This window comes from Oncorhynchus nerka, linkage group LG2, assembly GCF_034236695.1.
Source record: "Oncorhynchus nerka isolate Pitt River linkage group LG2, Oner_Uvic_2.0, whole genome shotgun sequence".
Classification (NCBI taxonomy): Eukaryota; Metazoa; Chordata; class Actinopteri; order Salmoniformes; family Salmonidae; genus Oncorhynchus; species Oncorhynchus nerka.
Window position 1 is genome coordinate 70,624,780 of NC_088397.1, and position 16,547 is coordinate 70,641,326.

At 45.8% G+C, this 16,547-nt stretch overlaps 1 protein-coding gene across 1 annotated transcript; it reads right to left on the reverse strand.

Annotated features, from left to right (window-relative positions):
- Positions 1-12,491: 12,491 nt before the first annotated feature.
- On the reverse strand, positions 12,492-16,256 carry LOC115141238 (EEF1A lysine methyltransferase 3-like). Its single transcript, XM_029679998.2, has 3 exons — positions 15,993-16,256; positions 15,715-15,826; positions 12,492-15,437 (listed from the first exon to the last, which is right to left on the reverse strand). Exons 1-3 carry the CDS (start codon positions 16,155-16,157, stop codon positions 15,040-15,042), a joined length of 675 nt encoding a protein of 224 aa, XP_029535858.1. The 5' UTR covers positions 16,158-16,256; the 3' UTR covers positions 12,492-15,039.
- Positions 16,257-16,547: the final 291 nt, after the last annotated feature.

A 16,547-nucleotide genomic window follows, 5' to 3' on the forward strand; every position in this document is an offset into this window, starting at 1 on the left:
AAGTAGTCTGACTATGAAGAAGTAGCAGATAGATATATATAAAACAGGTGAGGATAAATTAGGCTTTGTGAGAAGGCAGGGTAATTCTAGGCGAACAAAATAATTGAACCTGTACAATGCTGAAAGAAATTAATATCTAAGGGGAGGACAGGGTAACTTAGTCTAGAGTAGTGAGATATGAGATATTAACGTTGAAAGTCCCAAGGAAAATATCCTATGGGTGAAATGTAATGTCCGATCAAAAGTCATCTATAGATGAGGTTTCCAGGAAGGAGAAATACATACTGATTATCATTAAAGAGACACACACATAGTCAGACAGAAAAGCAACTAAAGTAACTAAGTAACGGTAAATGGCAGATTCATAGAAATACACGCACATAGAAGGTAAAATTAAATATAGAAAGGCATAGATAAGTGATTAAATACCATAGCTACTAGTAACGGTAAGGATTAAGGATGGGTGGAAATTCCTCAAAGGAGGTGCCGGAACTAACGGGAGACGAGCGTTATATGGAACAGAGAGACAAGAGAAACATTGATTTCGGTCTAAGATGGAGAAAGAAATATGATTTTGATGGCCATCTAAATGTAGAAAAGCTGGAATCACTTATAAAACAGATACATAAGGAATGTGGAAAAAATGTGAAAAAGCAGAATAAACAGGGGTTATACACAGCCGGAGTTTGGCTTTCAGAAGCAAAAAAGAGAGTTGGGGGCGCAGATAGTAGTAAATCTAAAAATAGTCAAGATGCGCTGCCCTCCGCTCCCGCAGATGAAAAAGTTAACCAATTGGGTCGAGGTGAGGGTAACAAACTAAACTATCCTTCTCGATTATACCAAGAATACAGAGGTAATCCAGTCGATGAAATAGTGGTTGTGAGAATACGGTTGCAGGAGCTACCTGCGAAATTACCACCCATATATGTGAATCCTGCTGAAGCCGAGGGAGGTATAATAGAGTTAGAAAAGGGAATAAAGTCGAGAAAAGTGGATAAGGTGAGTCAAAAGAAAAATATTAAATGTTTTAATTGTAACGAAATTGGACATTTCCCCCGGGAGTGTAACACTCCCTGCAAACGTCACCACCAATATTGTAATTTAACTGAGGGGAAGGTCAGAGGCGACAATCGGGTAAAAAAAAAAAAAGGGTCAGATACAAAGATATAAAGCCCTTGAATTGAATTGAATTACAAAGCCAGCGAGATTAATGAGAATCTTAACTGAGGGAAAACTTTGGGTCGTTAAATTAGGGCTATTTTCTGTTGTCCAGATGCCGGAGTTACAAATACAGGCAACTGTAAAATGGGTCTATTTGCGGAGAATCTCAGTCAGTTCCATAGTGTACAAACTGCAGTCCAGGGTTCGGTTCCCAGCCAAAGCGGTTAACTAAATTTACTTTTAGATTGTAAATTCGTCTATTTGTATGTTTTGCCTGAAAAAATACAGTCGCTAGTGTTTGTATAAGATATGAACTGAACGTTTAATATGTGGTTTTAGATTGAATTGAAAAAAGAAGTCATTAAAAATAATGGCGAGACAATTTCGATATTTTGCCCAAAATGATCTGCTGAAATAATGTATTGAGATGGGAGTCGTATTTAAATAAATGTATCATAGAAGAGAAAGTCACCTAAAGTTAAATGTAGGGAATAACGGAGAGATACGATACAATTTCGTGTTATCAGGATGTTATAGCTTTTTATGAATCGACTGACATACGATAAATTTGGCACAGAACATGGTACGTTTAAATGTTAGGGTATAGAAATTTGAGAAGTTTGTTTGGTTATACTTCGTTGATAGAATTTAAAGCAGAACTCAATCTGAATAGGGAATATATATTTTACAGAGGCAGGCTGACTTGCGGATTCGGTTTACGTTGACAACACAGTTCCTAAAATGTAAACAGAGAAAATGGGTTGTGGCATTTAGAGGGAAAATGCGCGCATTATAGCTTAGAGTTACTTTTCAAAAAGTGGCTAAAAGTTCCAAATACATTTTTTTTTAAGGAGCTAAATATCGTAAGGATAGTCTGAAAAGATGCTACAGCTAGCAACGGAATTGCTAGGCATTCAATTGGGCTATATAGTGCAACACTTTGGACTATAAAATAGGTAAGAATAGTTTAATCGTAAAAAGTTGTGATTGTTTTCCCGAGTATTGATTTTTGGTTAGGTAACGCCAGTGAATTCGAACAAGAAGTTAACGTATTCTAAAAACATTATATTGACCTAGTCAGGTCATTACATTGGTGTCAGAAGTAAAAACGTTGATACAAGTTAGCCAGCTAGCTAGCTGACTTATGTGGCTAGCTACCGTAGGTGAGAACGGGGATTGAAAATGCTTCGAGGGAATCCGAAAGTGGAGGTAGGGGACGATTATGGCCAAGGAGGTGCGTGTGAATGGACGTCGGGGTTCTGTCTGAGGAGATCGTCAGGGCGTCGGAGCGCAGAGGCCGCTTGAGGGAGGACGTTAGAGTGATGGCCGCTGAAGCGGGCATGAGTGCTTCGTCGAGTGTATTTCGCGCGGATTCTGGTGGGCGGACCGAAGTGGCGACGTCGACGCGGCGTGACGAGGAATCTGGGGCTCAGGATGTAAACAAACATGGCGGCGCCCAGTTCCCGGCTGCGTCCGTATCTGTTAAGACCCCGAAGTATTCCGGTAAGGCGGATTGGGAAGCTTTTCATGCTCAGTTTGAACTGTTAGCTCATTTTAGGGGTGGTCGGATGAAGAAGATGCTGCATGTCTATCCTGAGGGCACTGCAGTTGGCTTTATGCCTCACGGATGAAGCTCTGGCCTGTTTGATATTGATTAGCCCCGAGGACAGGCATGATTATGGTGCTCTAGTGGGAGCACTGAGGAGGCGCTATGGACAGTGTGTACAGCCCGGGCTACTGCGCTCCGAACTGAGGAATAGACGCAGGCAGCCTGGAGAGCCTCTACGGGTGCTAGCTAATGACATTGAGAGCCTCTCTCGGCGGGCATATGCTCACATGCCCCCTCCGTGCAGAGCGAGCTAGCACGGGACCAGTTCATACAGGCTCTCTCCCCTACGGAGCTGCGCATACAGACCCAGCTGGCTCATCCTGAGTCATTGCAGATAGCCTTGGAGATGGCTTTGGAGAGGGAGCTGGTGTGGGCTGGGGCTTCAGCTGGGGCTTTGGTGGGGGTGCAGGGAGACACACCCTCTGTGCGAGCTGGGGGCAGAGCAGCCCGGGCCGGAAAAGCCTGCTTGGGTGGCCGAAATGACAGAACTCATTCGGGCTGTGTCGCTACAGGCGGCACGAAACACAAGCCCTGGTCCCAGGGTCTGCTGGGGTTGTGGCCAGCCAGGCCATCTGCGCCGAGATTGCCCCATGTCCCCCAGAGCTCAGGAAACGGCTCGGGGTCCGCATAGACCGGGTAGTGCGGACCCCTGGCTTTCCCCAACCACCATCATCTTCAGGAGGAGCCCACCGGCACAGACGGGGAAGCAAGGCTCCACTTCCCCCAGAAGCAGACGAGGGCAAGCGGATGGAGCCTGTTGTTGTGGTGGGCCGGACCTGTGTTGGGGACTTTTGTCATGTCCCTGTCACTGTGGAGGGGGTGCCCTGCTCCGCCCTGGTGGACACTGGGTCCACAGTAACCCTGGTGAGGCCAGATATTGTGCCAGGTTGGACCCAACAAACCCTTTACTCCAACAGTTAAAGCAGCAGAGACTCATGGCTGCGCCCCTCCCCACAGCTGTGTGTGACTTTTCCCCAGTCCCCCTGTCACCTACGGCGGTGTGTTATATTCCCCAGCTACCTCCATGACACAGCCCTCTGTGAGCCCGGGCCGCACCCCCAGCCCAGCTACCCCAGATGGGAGAGGAGAGGACACTGTCTGCAGTGAGGGAGATATGGGGGAGGAACTGTGTTGGTCTTGACCCCGAGCAGCAGGAACGGCTGTGGCAGTTGCTGTTTGAATTCAGAGACAGCTTTGCGTTGAGTGAGGAAGAGGTGGGTCAGACCCATCTGGTGCAGCATGAGATCGACACAGGTGATGCTCGACCCATCAAGATGCGTCCCCGCCGTATCCCGCTGGCACGCCAGGAGGCGGCAGACAAGGCTGTGTTGGAGATGCAGCGGGCAGACTTCATTGAGCCCTCAGACAGCCCCTGGGCGGCGCCAGTCGTCATGGTTCCGAAGAAGGGGGGCAAGCTGAGGTTCTGTGCGGACTACAGGCGGCTGAATGAGGTAACCAGGAAGGACTCATACCCCATACCACGTATCGATGAGTCGCTGGACCTGGTTAGGGGGTCCTCCTGGTTCTCCTCACTAGACCTCCGCAGCGGCTACTGGCAGGTGCCCCTCTCCCCAGAGGCCAGAGCCAAAACTGCGTTCTCCACTAACAGAGGACACTGGCAGTTCAAGGTCCTGTGCTTTGGCCTGTGCAACGCTCCAGCAACTTTTGAGCGTTTGATGGACAGGGTGCTGGATGGCATCCCCCGACAACAGTGTCTGGTATACCTCGATGACATCCTGGCCCATGGCAGCTCCTTCCAGTCAGCCCTGGGGGCGCTACGGCGTGTGTTGGAGAGGGTGGCTGCCGCAGGTCTGAAGCTCCACCCCGAGAAGTGCCACTTCATGAGGAGAGAGGTGTCCTTCTTGGGCCACCGAGTGGGGAAGGAGGGGATCAGCACCATGGAGGACAAGGTAGGGGCTGTCAGAGACTGGCCCACCCCCACCGACCAGCGTCAGCTGAAGAGCTTCCTGGGCCTGGCCTCGTACTACAGGAGGTTTGTACGGGGCTTCTCAAGCGTTGCTGCTCCACTGAACCGCCTGCTGCCGAAGGACAAGGCTTTCACTTGGACAGTGGAGTGTGAGGAGGCGTTCAACACCCTCAAACGTGCACTGATCGAGGCCCCGTGCTCGCCCCCTGACCTCACCTTGCCCTTTATCCTGGACACAGACGCGAGCAATGTGGGCATGGGTGGGGTGCTGGCCCAGGTGGGGCCAGAGGGGGAGAGAGTGGTGGCGTACTTCAGCAAAACATTTGACAAACATGAGCGCCGCTACTGTGTCACCCGGCGGGAGCTCTTGGCTGTTGTGGCTTCCGTCAAACACTTCAAGTACTACCTGGGTGGTCTGCCCTTTACTGTAAGGACTGACCACTCTGCTCTCCAGTGGCTCATGTCTTTCAGAGAGCCAGAGGGGCAGGTGGCACGCTGGTTGGAGGAGCTTCAGCCGTATGACTTCACGGTGGTGCACAGGGCAGGGGCACGCCACTCCAACGCCGACGCCATGTCCCGTCGGCCCTGTACTGCAGACGGCTGCCGCCACTGTGAACGGAGAGAGGGACGGGAGAGAGAGCTGCGGGCAGAGGAGGGTTTCTGTGCCACAGTGTGTCGGGCGAGCGGGCCTGTCTGCTGTGAGCTGCAGACTGTCGACGTGGCTGAATGGCGGCAGCAGCAGGGACGGGACACAGACCTACAGCCAGTGCTACAGTGGGTAGAGGCGCAGGTGAGGCCACCATGGGAAGAGGTGACAGCGCTCTCACTCGCGACCAAGGGTTGTGGTCGAAGTTTGAGAGACTGCGGCTGGCTGATGGCGTGCTACAGCGGGCATGGAAGGAGTCAGCTACGGGAGAGGAGAGGTGGCAGGTGGTGGTCCCAAAAGCATTGCGGGAGGCTGTGCTCCAGAGTACTCATGGGGGTGGGGACTGGACACTTTGGGGTCACAAAAACACTGCGCCGTCTCCGTCAGGGCTTCTACTGGGGGCAGCACAAGAGGGATGTGGAGGACTTTTGTCGCCGCTGTGACAACTGCACAGCGAGAAAGGGCCCCCAGGCCGCTCTCATGCTCAGCTCCAACAGTTCCCAGTGGGGGCTCCCATGGAGAGGGTGGGAGTGGATGTAGTTGGGCCGTTCCCCACCACAGACAGTGGAAACCGCTGGGTGCTCACGGCCATGGACTATTTCACAAAATGGCCCGAGGCCTATGCTCTGCCTGACCAGGAGGCAGAGACCATCGTCGACGCCCTGACAGCGGGGATGTTCAGCAGGTTTGGAGCTGCAGAGTCCATCCACAGCGACCAAGGCAGAAACTTTGAGTCCCGTGTGTTCGCCACCATGTGTGAGAGGCTGGGTATGCACAAGACCCGCACTACTCCTCTCCATCCTCAAAGTGATGGCCTTGTGGAGCGCTTCAACAAAACGCTTGGACAGCAGCTGGCCATCGTCTCTTCCAAACACCAGCGTGACTGGGACAAGCACCTGCCTATGGTCCTCATGGCATGCCGCTCCGCTGTCCAAGACTCCACCTCCTGCACGCCTGCCCTCCTCATGCTGGGGAGAGAGATCCGCACCCCTGCGGAGATGGCGTTTGGTCGGCCCCTGGATAGCCCTCATGTTCCTCCGGGGCCGGAGTATGCCCGGAGACTCCAGGACCGCCTGGAGACAGCCCACACCTTCGCCAGAGAGCAGCTGGTGAATGCAGGTGTGAGGCAGAAAAGGAACTATGACGTGCACACCCGGGAAGGCACTTTGTGGCTGGGGAGCTGGTCTGGGTCTACAGCCCCCTAAGGAAAAAAAGGCAGATGCCCCAAGTTGGACAGTCACTGGGTGGGACCCTGCAGTGTCCTGGAGAGGGTAGGGGAGGTTGTGTACCGGGTGCAGCTTCCTCCCAGGGGGAGAAAGGTGGCACTGCACCGGGACAGGTTAGCCCCATACAGAGGGGCCTCTTCTCCCCAAACCCCAGGAACCCCCACAATTCCCCTCTCTGGCAATGACATTCTCCAGGCACCCACCCTCAGGTGCCGCAGACAAGGCTCCAGACAGCCCACTCCCCCTGTCTCCCCCTGTGTCACCGCGTGGTTCCCCAGAACCACGGACTGTATTACCCGTTCCCGCTTCCTTGTCCCCCATATCCCTGCCTTCATCCCCTGGTTCCCAGAGGGGCACTCTGCGACCATCACGGACACGCAGGCAAAGGAGACCTCCGGGTCGCTTCAGAGACTTTGTTTGTTCCCTCGGGGACGAGGGACTTTGTGGTGGGGGGGCTGTGTAGCGACCCGCACAGACAGCTGTGTGTTATGTGCTAGGCTAGGAGGTGGTTGTGTTGTACTGACCAGTACCCGGTGTTCGCGGGGTCCGACATGTCAATCAACCTGCTATCTGCCAATCACGGGAATGCCTGGAATGTTCTGATGCCGGGCATCCTGGTGGTTGGCGGAGTGGCGTGGAGGGGGGTTGGGCATTGGAAGTTAAGACCAGGTTCAGCCTTTGTTCTCTCTCTCTTACGTCTGGGCTTCACAAGAGAAGGTCACGATTGGCTTGTGGGTTATCTGTCATCTATTTGGCGTGTGCTACGGCCCAAACAGTAGCCTGTGTAAAGTTGGTTCAATAAACCGTCAATTCGCAAACTCAAGCCTCTGTCTGGACAATTGTTCATTTATGATCTAGTCAGGTCATTACAATATGTTATCATTACGGGGAACAAGTAAATGTCTCATCTTAAAGGGACAGTGCACGTTTATCACAGTGGTTTGAGTGTATGGCAGTGTATAAAATATTTTGGGACAACAATTTGAAGATAGACTGAATGAGTTACATGAAACATCGAGGGATTTAAAACTAATAATGTGAAGGGATTATCATAATTATTAGGTTTCGTTGTTGTAGTAAAAGTTTGGGTGAAGGGGATTTCCCTGTTCCCAGAGACAAGATATCTTAAAGGGGTACACTCACATATGGATTATTAGGATTTTTAATTAGACAAGTGAATAATGTATTGGGAATTAGAGTCGTAATTAAAATGCTAAGTCGAGACGAGACAGTTACTTAAATCAAAATGAATTCTAAACAATAACGAAGAGACAATTATGATTTATGCCCATCGAAAGGTTTTTATAAAATTAGCGAATTTAGAGATGTTTGTTGATGTTGTAAATTATAATTCAAGATTTGAACAGATGTGATAAATTAGGTTTGGTTTATCGAACCCGTACTACTGTAGCTGCAGATAACCAACAATTATTTACAATTCATTGAAAGTCGTTACGGATTGGGTCGAGGTTGAGCGCTTGTTGATGACATCACTCGCAAGGCACTTTTGTAGCCACGGAAATGATGTTGTGACTGGGGGTAACGGAGAAAATTGTTTGTCTTTTAGAAGGGAAATACGTGCATTATTGTTTTGACTCACTTTTCAGAAGTTGATAAAAATGTCAAAATACATTTTTAAAAGTAGTTTGTGAGTCGTCAGGATAGTCAGGAAAGATGCTAAAAACTAGCAGCTGATTCGCTAGGTGGGCATCAGATTTGTGGCGATTATTTGGACTGTATTAGGCTATGAGAAAGGGAGACTGGATGTCTGAATCGTAAAACATCGTGATAATGGATTCTGATGGTTATTGATTCCTGGTTTGATTGTTTATGTAACACCAGTGAATTTGAGCACTGTTTCCATTATGTGGAACAATGTTAGGGTATTAATGTTGAAAAGCAACCTCTATAGAAAAACATAATTGCATATGTTTCGGGAATTAGCTAGGTTGAATTTGGTTATTTGAGCTTTTCCCCTGATACGTAGACATCTGTAACAGGGGCAAGTTGTTTTTTTCTCTTGAGGAACAAGCTGATGATGATTTGTTTTATTGAGATGTAAACGTGAGTCTCTGAGTAATTTTGTCATCTGAAGCATTATAGTAGTGAGTTTTTGTATAGTTTGTTTTTTGCTGATAAAAGTGGTTTGTTTATTTGGTTACTGGTTATGGTAAATTTTAGGGTTTGATTTAACTTAGTTAAACATTGTATTCTGGTGTGTTTAAGTAGGATTCCTTATTCCGGGACGGATGGAAGTTATCTAAAATATGTAAATTGAAGGAGCCATGGGAGACTGCGATTGTATTTTTATTAAATATCTGGGATTAAATTACAGATTTCTTACACTGAGAAATGTACGACATTTGCGGCAGAGGGATAAAGTAATACATTGGATAATAATGTTATCGGGTTAATTGTATCTAAGGGTAGCATGTTCATTTAAGTAAACATATACATAGACGTTGTTTAAAACTTATGATTAATGATTTGAGTCAAAGGGGAATTATCATTAGGCTTAGTTTATAGTTCACTTCTGAGTTTCTGAATCGAAGTAGCATAGTGAATGCTAGTTAGGCGTGTTGTGTTCTTCTGGGAAAATTGAGGTTTAGGTGTCTCACTTTTAGATGTTTCCTGGGATTATAATCTTGGGGAGAGTGGGTGAGATTGCGGCCATAAACGACCAAATTGAAAAAGGCCTGGAAGTTTTGATTATCCATTAAGGTTTGCAAATATATACACATAAAACATTTGTTAGGACTATTTGTTTTAGTGCAAAGATATTTTAAAGAGGCACGCTCACATATGGAATTTTGAGTTTTTATTTTATGAGTTTTAATTACACAAGTGAATTTTATTTTAAATAAAGGTAAAATAAATACTCTGCTTAACTCACTGTTTGACACAGTTGTTAGGGGGGAGGTGGTGAAGAGTGGCAGAGAAAGGGGTTTTAGTGTTTCTTCAGGAGAACTTGGCAACCCTGCCACTCCACCCATGCGAGACACCAAGCAAAATATGGTCTCCTCTCCCTTTCTTTAGACTAACTTTCCTTTCTGTGGTGGCACAGAAAGGCCTTCTCACTGAGGTTGGCCATCAGAGGCTGTTGTGGGGACTGCAGCAGAGGTGAGAGGCTTTCAGACTGGATTGGCATGTTCTGTGGATGGGCTGGAAAGCCTGTCCATTGACCAACTACAACATGTCCTTGCTGCCTATGCCCTCCAGGATCAGACCAGGTCCTCTGCTTCCACTCTTCTTTCATAAACTCATCTCCCCCTCCCCTTTCCCTATGAAAGTCTAGTACAGAGTAGTCTTGCTTCCTCGGAGTAGGCAGTGTGTAGTTTTTGTGTCTGTTAGCTCTCGGATCCCACCCTGATTACACAGAAGCCAGTGGCACATAGTTTGCTGTTTGTCCCTCCTCTCCCACTGTCCCTTTTGTCTTGGCTGAAGAGGTAGTCCCGCCAGATGCATTGCACTTGCTATGGGTTCTGCTCCACTTCTGTTGCCCCATGATTCTCTCTCCAGGACTCTCTCACTCTCCGGTGCCCCCTCGTCCCCACCCTCAGCCCTGCCTCCAGGCGTCTCTTCCTAGGGAGTGAGTGGCTGCAGCGGGCCGCCCAGGCCTCCAGCTCCCGATAGTTACTGTCACTCAGACTTCTCTTGGCTGGCTCCCTCCTGTAGCGGACAGGACTACAGGGCTCCCACTTCCTCTGCCAACAATCCCTCTGCATCCTTCTCTCACACTCCCTGTCCCTCTCCATAGCTGCTGCTCTATGAGCCTCTCCCACCTGCCATTCCCTCTCTCTCTTCTCTTGAACCTGATAGTCCCTTAAGCCCTGGAGCTGTCAGAGCTGGTTGTCTAGAGCAAAAGGGAAATGAGGGATAGAGGGCGACAGATATTGATCAGTCCAGTTGGTATAGTCCTGTAGGACCCCTCCGGACCTAGAACCTGGTACTGTCCAACAACTGAGCTCCCTGCCCTGGTACAGTGGGAAATATAATGCCTGGTGCTTGTCCTGATATCTGTGGAAATAATAGGGTGGGGAAAAAAACATGAAGATTACCCCAATACCTAGCTTTGCAGGACACAGTGTAGAAGCATGTTACATGGACACCTAATAACCCATATAGAAAACAAAGAAAATATTGCATATAGTAAATTCACTTGTAAGTAAAATATATTTTGAATGAACACAAACAACCTTATTTACACATCTTCATGTGATACTAGGTTTCTTTTTCTTAGGGTTATGACTATTCTGCTCGGTTTAAGAACATTCTGCTCTGCTTCTGTTTGCCAACAAAGAGACATGAATACAAACTAAGCATAGCTATTTGTTTACACTTCTCACCTGGCAAGCTTTCACAGAGACAAACACACTATCACTTTAAAACAGCTTAAAGTGAACTGAACTCACACATGTGCAAAGTTTTGTCCGGGAACAGTCCCAAATTTGTCATATATAGGTGGTTGCCCCTCAGTCACCCCTCACTCATAACTTTATCACAAGAGGTTTAAAACCAGAGATTGACTTCTGAAATTATTGTAGAGGAAAAACATACATTTTATTGTTGTTTCCCAAATGTAGATATGCCTTTTCAACTACAGAATTGCTTTTAGCATTTTGATTTTTTTTTTCTCTATTTCATCAAATGAGATGCAGTTTCACTGTTAAAGTAGAAAACTAAACTTTTATTGTCCAGACTTGCATACAAAAGTCAAACTTTAGATTAAACCAACAAGTGTGAATTTGTATGAATTTTAAATGAGATAAACTGAAAGCACATTTAATAATCCAATGACTGTCATATCACACATACCTTTGGTCAGTGTTTCTGGAGGAAGGTCCTTGCTTTTAGGGTATAATCTGATGCTGACCACACCAATTGAGCAACTTGTTTTAGAAAGAGAATGTTATTGATACCCCCTTCCTCGTGCCACACACCCTCACTCCCCCGTCACCGCCAGAGAGTCCATCCTCTTGTCCACAGCCAACATTCCCATTCAAAACATCACAGTGGAATTATTTTAAGAGGCACACCCTGGTTGCAACAAACATTCCCCACCCAGTCACATTCCCTGGGCTGACAGATAGCAGGATGAGATAAGTGGGAATATAAACGGTGACTGTACATACACACGGACCAATGTGACACAGCAGGTTTTTTAAAAACTATGCCTGCTCCCAAATGCTTACTTCAGCGTTTTTTGGCTGAAGTTCATTGTTTGGGGCATCAAAGGCTTTCTTTCTGTCATGAATTTACGGTCCTTGCTATCCGGTATCCTCGGGACGTCGCTACCCGATTTGAAGTTCAAATAAAAAATGGTTAAGGTTAGGTAAGTGTTGGGGTCAGGATAAGGGTAGGGTTTAGAGTAGAGACGTCCTAAGGATCACAATAGCAATAACCTGAATTTATTGCGATTTAAAATCTGATAGTTTTGGGGTCAGATTGAGGATTAGGGACAGCAGTGGTGGAGGATTTAAAACCTGATAGTTTTGGGAACAGATTGAGGATTAGGGACAGCAGTGGTGGAGGATTTAAAACCTGATCGTTTTGGGGTCAGATTGAGGATTAGGGACAGCAGTGGTGGAGGATTTAAAACCTGATCGTTTTGGGGTCAGATTGAGGATTAGGGACAGCAGTGGTGGAGGATTTAAAACCTGATAGTTTTGGGGTCAGATTGAGGATTAGGGACAGCAGTGGTGGATGATTTAAGGATGACACTATGCAATATATCTTTCCAAAGATGTCATCCTTGATTTTCATGTTTGCTTGTACAATGCTGAAATGACACTGAGGGTTGGCACACTTCACATTGTGTGTACATGGTTGATTTGCTTAAAAGTGAATGACATTGCAAACCTAAGGGGAAAAAAGCATTACAACATGTCATCTATTATATCAATGACAATGCAGACAAGGAGATTGTTGCTGAAAGTTGTATACATTTTATTAACTTTATTTCTCAGAAGTTTTGGTTCTCAATCATTTGATAATTGAACAATTAATAATTTCTTGCAGGCACTATAGGCATAGGAAAATAATGCATAACACTGTATTTTATGTTGTACCACAGGTTACTTTTTGTCCAACTTGCTTGGGCATTATCATTACAATATTGATCAAAGGATTATTACACGCACAATGAATGACAGTTTCTCATTTGGGGACCTTGTGGACCACTAGTGGATATAGATAGGGATCTGTTGTTTTGTCGGGTGAGCTATAGCACAGAGAGAGGTGGTGGGGGGGGGGGGGTAGGACGGCCGGCCTCTCTTTGAAACTATCCAGTGGAACAAACAGGCTTTTCTTTTCTAAACAGAAACTCTGCACATCAGCAGAGAGCAGGAGAGTGAGGGGATGAAGTATGCCCAGGCGGAGGGAGTGGGGGCAGAAACGGTCAATTTTGCCAAAAAAGTTCTGCAAGTGGATGGTATCAACAACATTTTCCCAGTAATCAACCCTGTCAACCTAAACAATATAACACTTCCTCAAACCAGATCAAACACAACTTGATTTGACTGTAGTAACCTGCCAAAGACAGGAAAATTATATTTGCTATGCTTTTCCTGCCCACAAAACTATTATTCTGTTTCTTACAAGACTATACAGACTAGAGGTCGACCGATTATGATTTTTCAACGCCGATACCGATTATTGGAGGACCAAAAAAGCAGATACCGATTAATCAGCCGATTTTTCAATTTGTAATAATGACAATTACAACAATACTGAATTAACACTTATTTTAACTTAATGTAAAACATCAATCAAATAAATTTAGCCTCAAATAAATAATGAAACATGTTCAATTTGGTTTAAATAATGCAAAAACAAAGTGTTGGAGAAGATAGTAATATGTGCCATGTAAAAATGTGTGCCATGTAAAATATGTGCCATGTAAAAAAGCTAACGTGTAAGTTCCTTGCTCAGAACATGAGACATATGAAAGTTGGTGGTTCCTTTTAACATGAGACTTCAATATTCCAGGGTAAGAGGTTTTAGGTTGTAGTTAATATAGTATTTATAGGACTATTTCTCTCTAAACCATTTGTATTTCATATACCTTTGACTATTGGATGTTCTTACAGGCACTATAGTATTGCCAGTGTAACAGTATAGCTTCCGTCCCCCTCCTCGCCCCTACCTGAGATCGAACCAGGAACACATCGACAACAGCCACACTCGAAGCATCGTTACCCATCGCTCCACAAAAGCCGCGGCCCTTGCAGCGCAAGGGGAATAACTACTCCAAATCTAAAAGCGAGTGATGTTTGAACCAATATTAGCGCATACCCAGCTAACTAACTAGCCATTTCACATTGGTTACACCAGCCATTAGGCTGATAGGCTTGAAATCATAAACAGCGCTGTGCTTGCGAAAAGCAGCTGGCAAAACGCACGAAAGTGCTGTTTGAATGAATGATTACGGGCCTGCTGCTGCTCAGTCAGACTGCTCTATCAACTCAGATTTAATTATAACATAACACACAGAAATACGAGCCTTTGGTCATTAATATGATCGAATCTGGAAACTATCATTTCGAAAACAAAACGTTTATTATTTCAGTGAAATACAGAACCGTTCGGTATTTTATCTAACGGGTGGCATCCCTAAATCTAAATATTCTTGTTACATTGCACAACCTTCAATGTGTGTCATAATTACGTACAATTCTGGCTAATTAGTTTGCAATGAGCCAGGCAGCCCAAACTTGCATATACCCTGACTCTGCGTGCAATGAACGCAAGAGAAATGACACAATTTCACCTGGTTAATATTGCCTGCTAAACTGGATTAGTAGTTATAACTAGTGATTATGATTGATTGTTTTTTATAAAATAAGTTTAATCCTAGCTAGCAATTTACCTTGGCTTCTACTGCATTCGCGTAACAGGCAGATTACTCGTGGAGTGCAATGGTTAGAGCATTGGACTAGTTAACTGTGCGGTTGCAAGATTGGAACCCCTGAGCTGACAAGGTGAAAATCTGTCGTTCTGCCCCTGAACAAGGCAGTTAACCCACAGTTCCTAGGCAGTCATTGAAAATAAGAATGTGTTCTTAACTGACTTGCCTAGTTAAATAAAAGGTATAAAAATACAAATAAAAACAATTCGGCCCAAAAATACAGATTTCCGATTGTTATGAAAACTTGAAATCGGCCCTAATTAATCGGCCATTCTGATTAATCGGTCGACCTCTAATACAGACCTTTTCATTCAACATGATGACCTATTGGTCTATATTTTGTTTAAAATAACACTTTTGGGAGCACTAAAATCAGAGTGAGGAGCCTTTGCTCTTTTGTGTCAGGTGCCTATTCTTTCTTATCCAGCTCCTGCACAGATTTTTTTCGGAGAGGAATGAACACCAGAGGGTTCAGAGAGTTAGGCACTGTTGTGTGGTTCTCTTCCAAGTCTCAACCTATTTACCGGTTCATCAGTCTCCCAGTCCTATCCAGTCTCCTTTCTGTCACTGCTTCCCTCTCAGAGTAGCGCTGTAGATGTTGATGTTCTGTGTGGGGTCGCGGTGCTCCAGCTTTACATGGAACCTCTGTGGCAGAGTGTCTCCATAGAAGCCAGGCGTTCCGTGCTCTTCTCGCATCTTGGATGAGAGGTACACCACTGCCCTGTCCTTGCACAGGTGAACCAGTGTGTCCAGCAGGAGGGGGTAAGTCTCAGACAGGTACACAATGTCTGCACCCAGTACCAGGTCCCAGTCCATGGGGAAGATGTGCTGGTCTTGGCCCCAGGAGAGGGGGAGGACGGAGGGGGCAACAGAAGGCCAGCCAGAGGACGGCATGTTGGCCGAGACGTTGCTTTGCAGTTGAGGGACAGCAAGGGGGAGGTCTGTCAAGGTCACATCCGCTCCTGTAACAGTGGGAAATTAGGTAAATACACCTTTATAAATGATTATCTTTGTGATGTTTTACATTTTTATTGTAGTGTTTCAAAGTCTTTGAAAAGTGCATTTGCAGGCTATTGTGCGTGTGACAGGGTAGAACACAGTGTGATGGAAAGGCAATTCAAATTCTATAAACGCTATTAAAGTAAATAATAATAACTAGGCTATTGAAATAACAGTGGCTGCTACTGAAACTCGACATTGCCGACCTCTACTGGACGGACAAAGAATGAACCAACATACCCAAACGTGCTGCCAAAATGCCAACAATGCCAGTTCCTGCGCCCAACTCAATGATGCGCTTTCCTTTCAGGTTGAGCGAGTTTTCCTCGAAATAGCGGCATAGATGAAGCGCCTATTTAACCAACAGTAACAAACAGTAATTACAACAGGCAGCTCATTAAATTCCTTGCATAACACTACTGTATTAAATGCACTACTACATAACCAATAAAGCTGTATTCATCATGTGCAGAATAAATGTAGCCAGTGTGTACTAATGGAGTTAGTAGTGAACTTACGGCGTCCCACACTGGCGCTGCCACGCCGAGGTTGGCGCTGAACACCTGGCTGATCTTTAACTCTTGACCGATGAATTTGTACACGCTATCATCAGAAAATGTATCAGCAAATAAACCGTCGTCTACAGGCAACATGAATCCCTCTTCCTCTCCATATTCTGCCATTGTAAATACAAATGGTTAGACTGTTAATGTAGTTTATCCTTAGCCATTAGCTTTACACATTCAAGGAAGCATGCGCAATAGAGATTCCAATGGGTACGTTCCTGTTCGCTGACAGTTACAGTTGGGGGTAGCGCTAAAAACCGAATATATTCCTCAATTGTATAGATGCCAATGCTTTTATTGCAATATAATACTATGCAATGCAGAACTATATATCATGCATCCTTGATTACCTTCATTATTTAAACTGTTCTTCAAAAATATCGGTGGACTGAAACCTTGTGGGATTGACCTGGAAAATAAAATGTTTCTCGTTTTTATGTATTTATTTTATTAATATAAAAGTACATAATATGAATATACATAAAATATGTTCAATGATGATTAGAT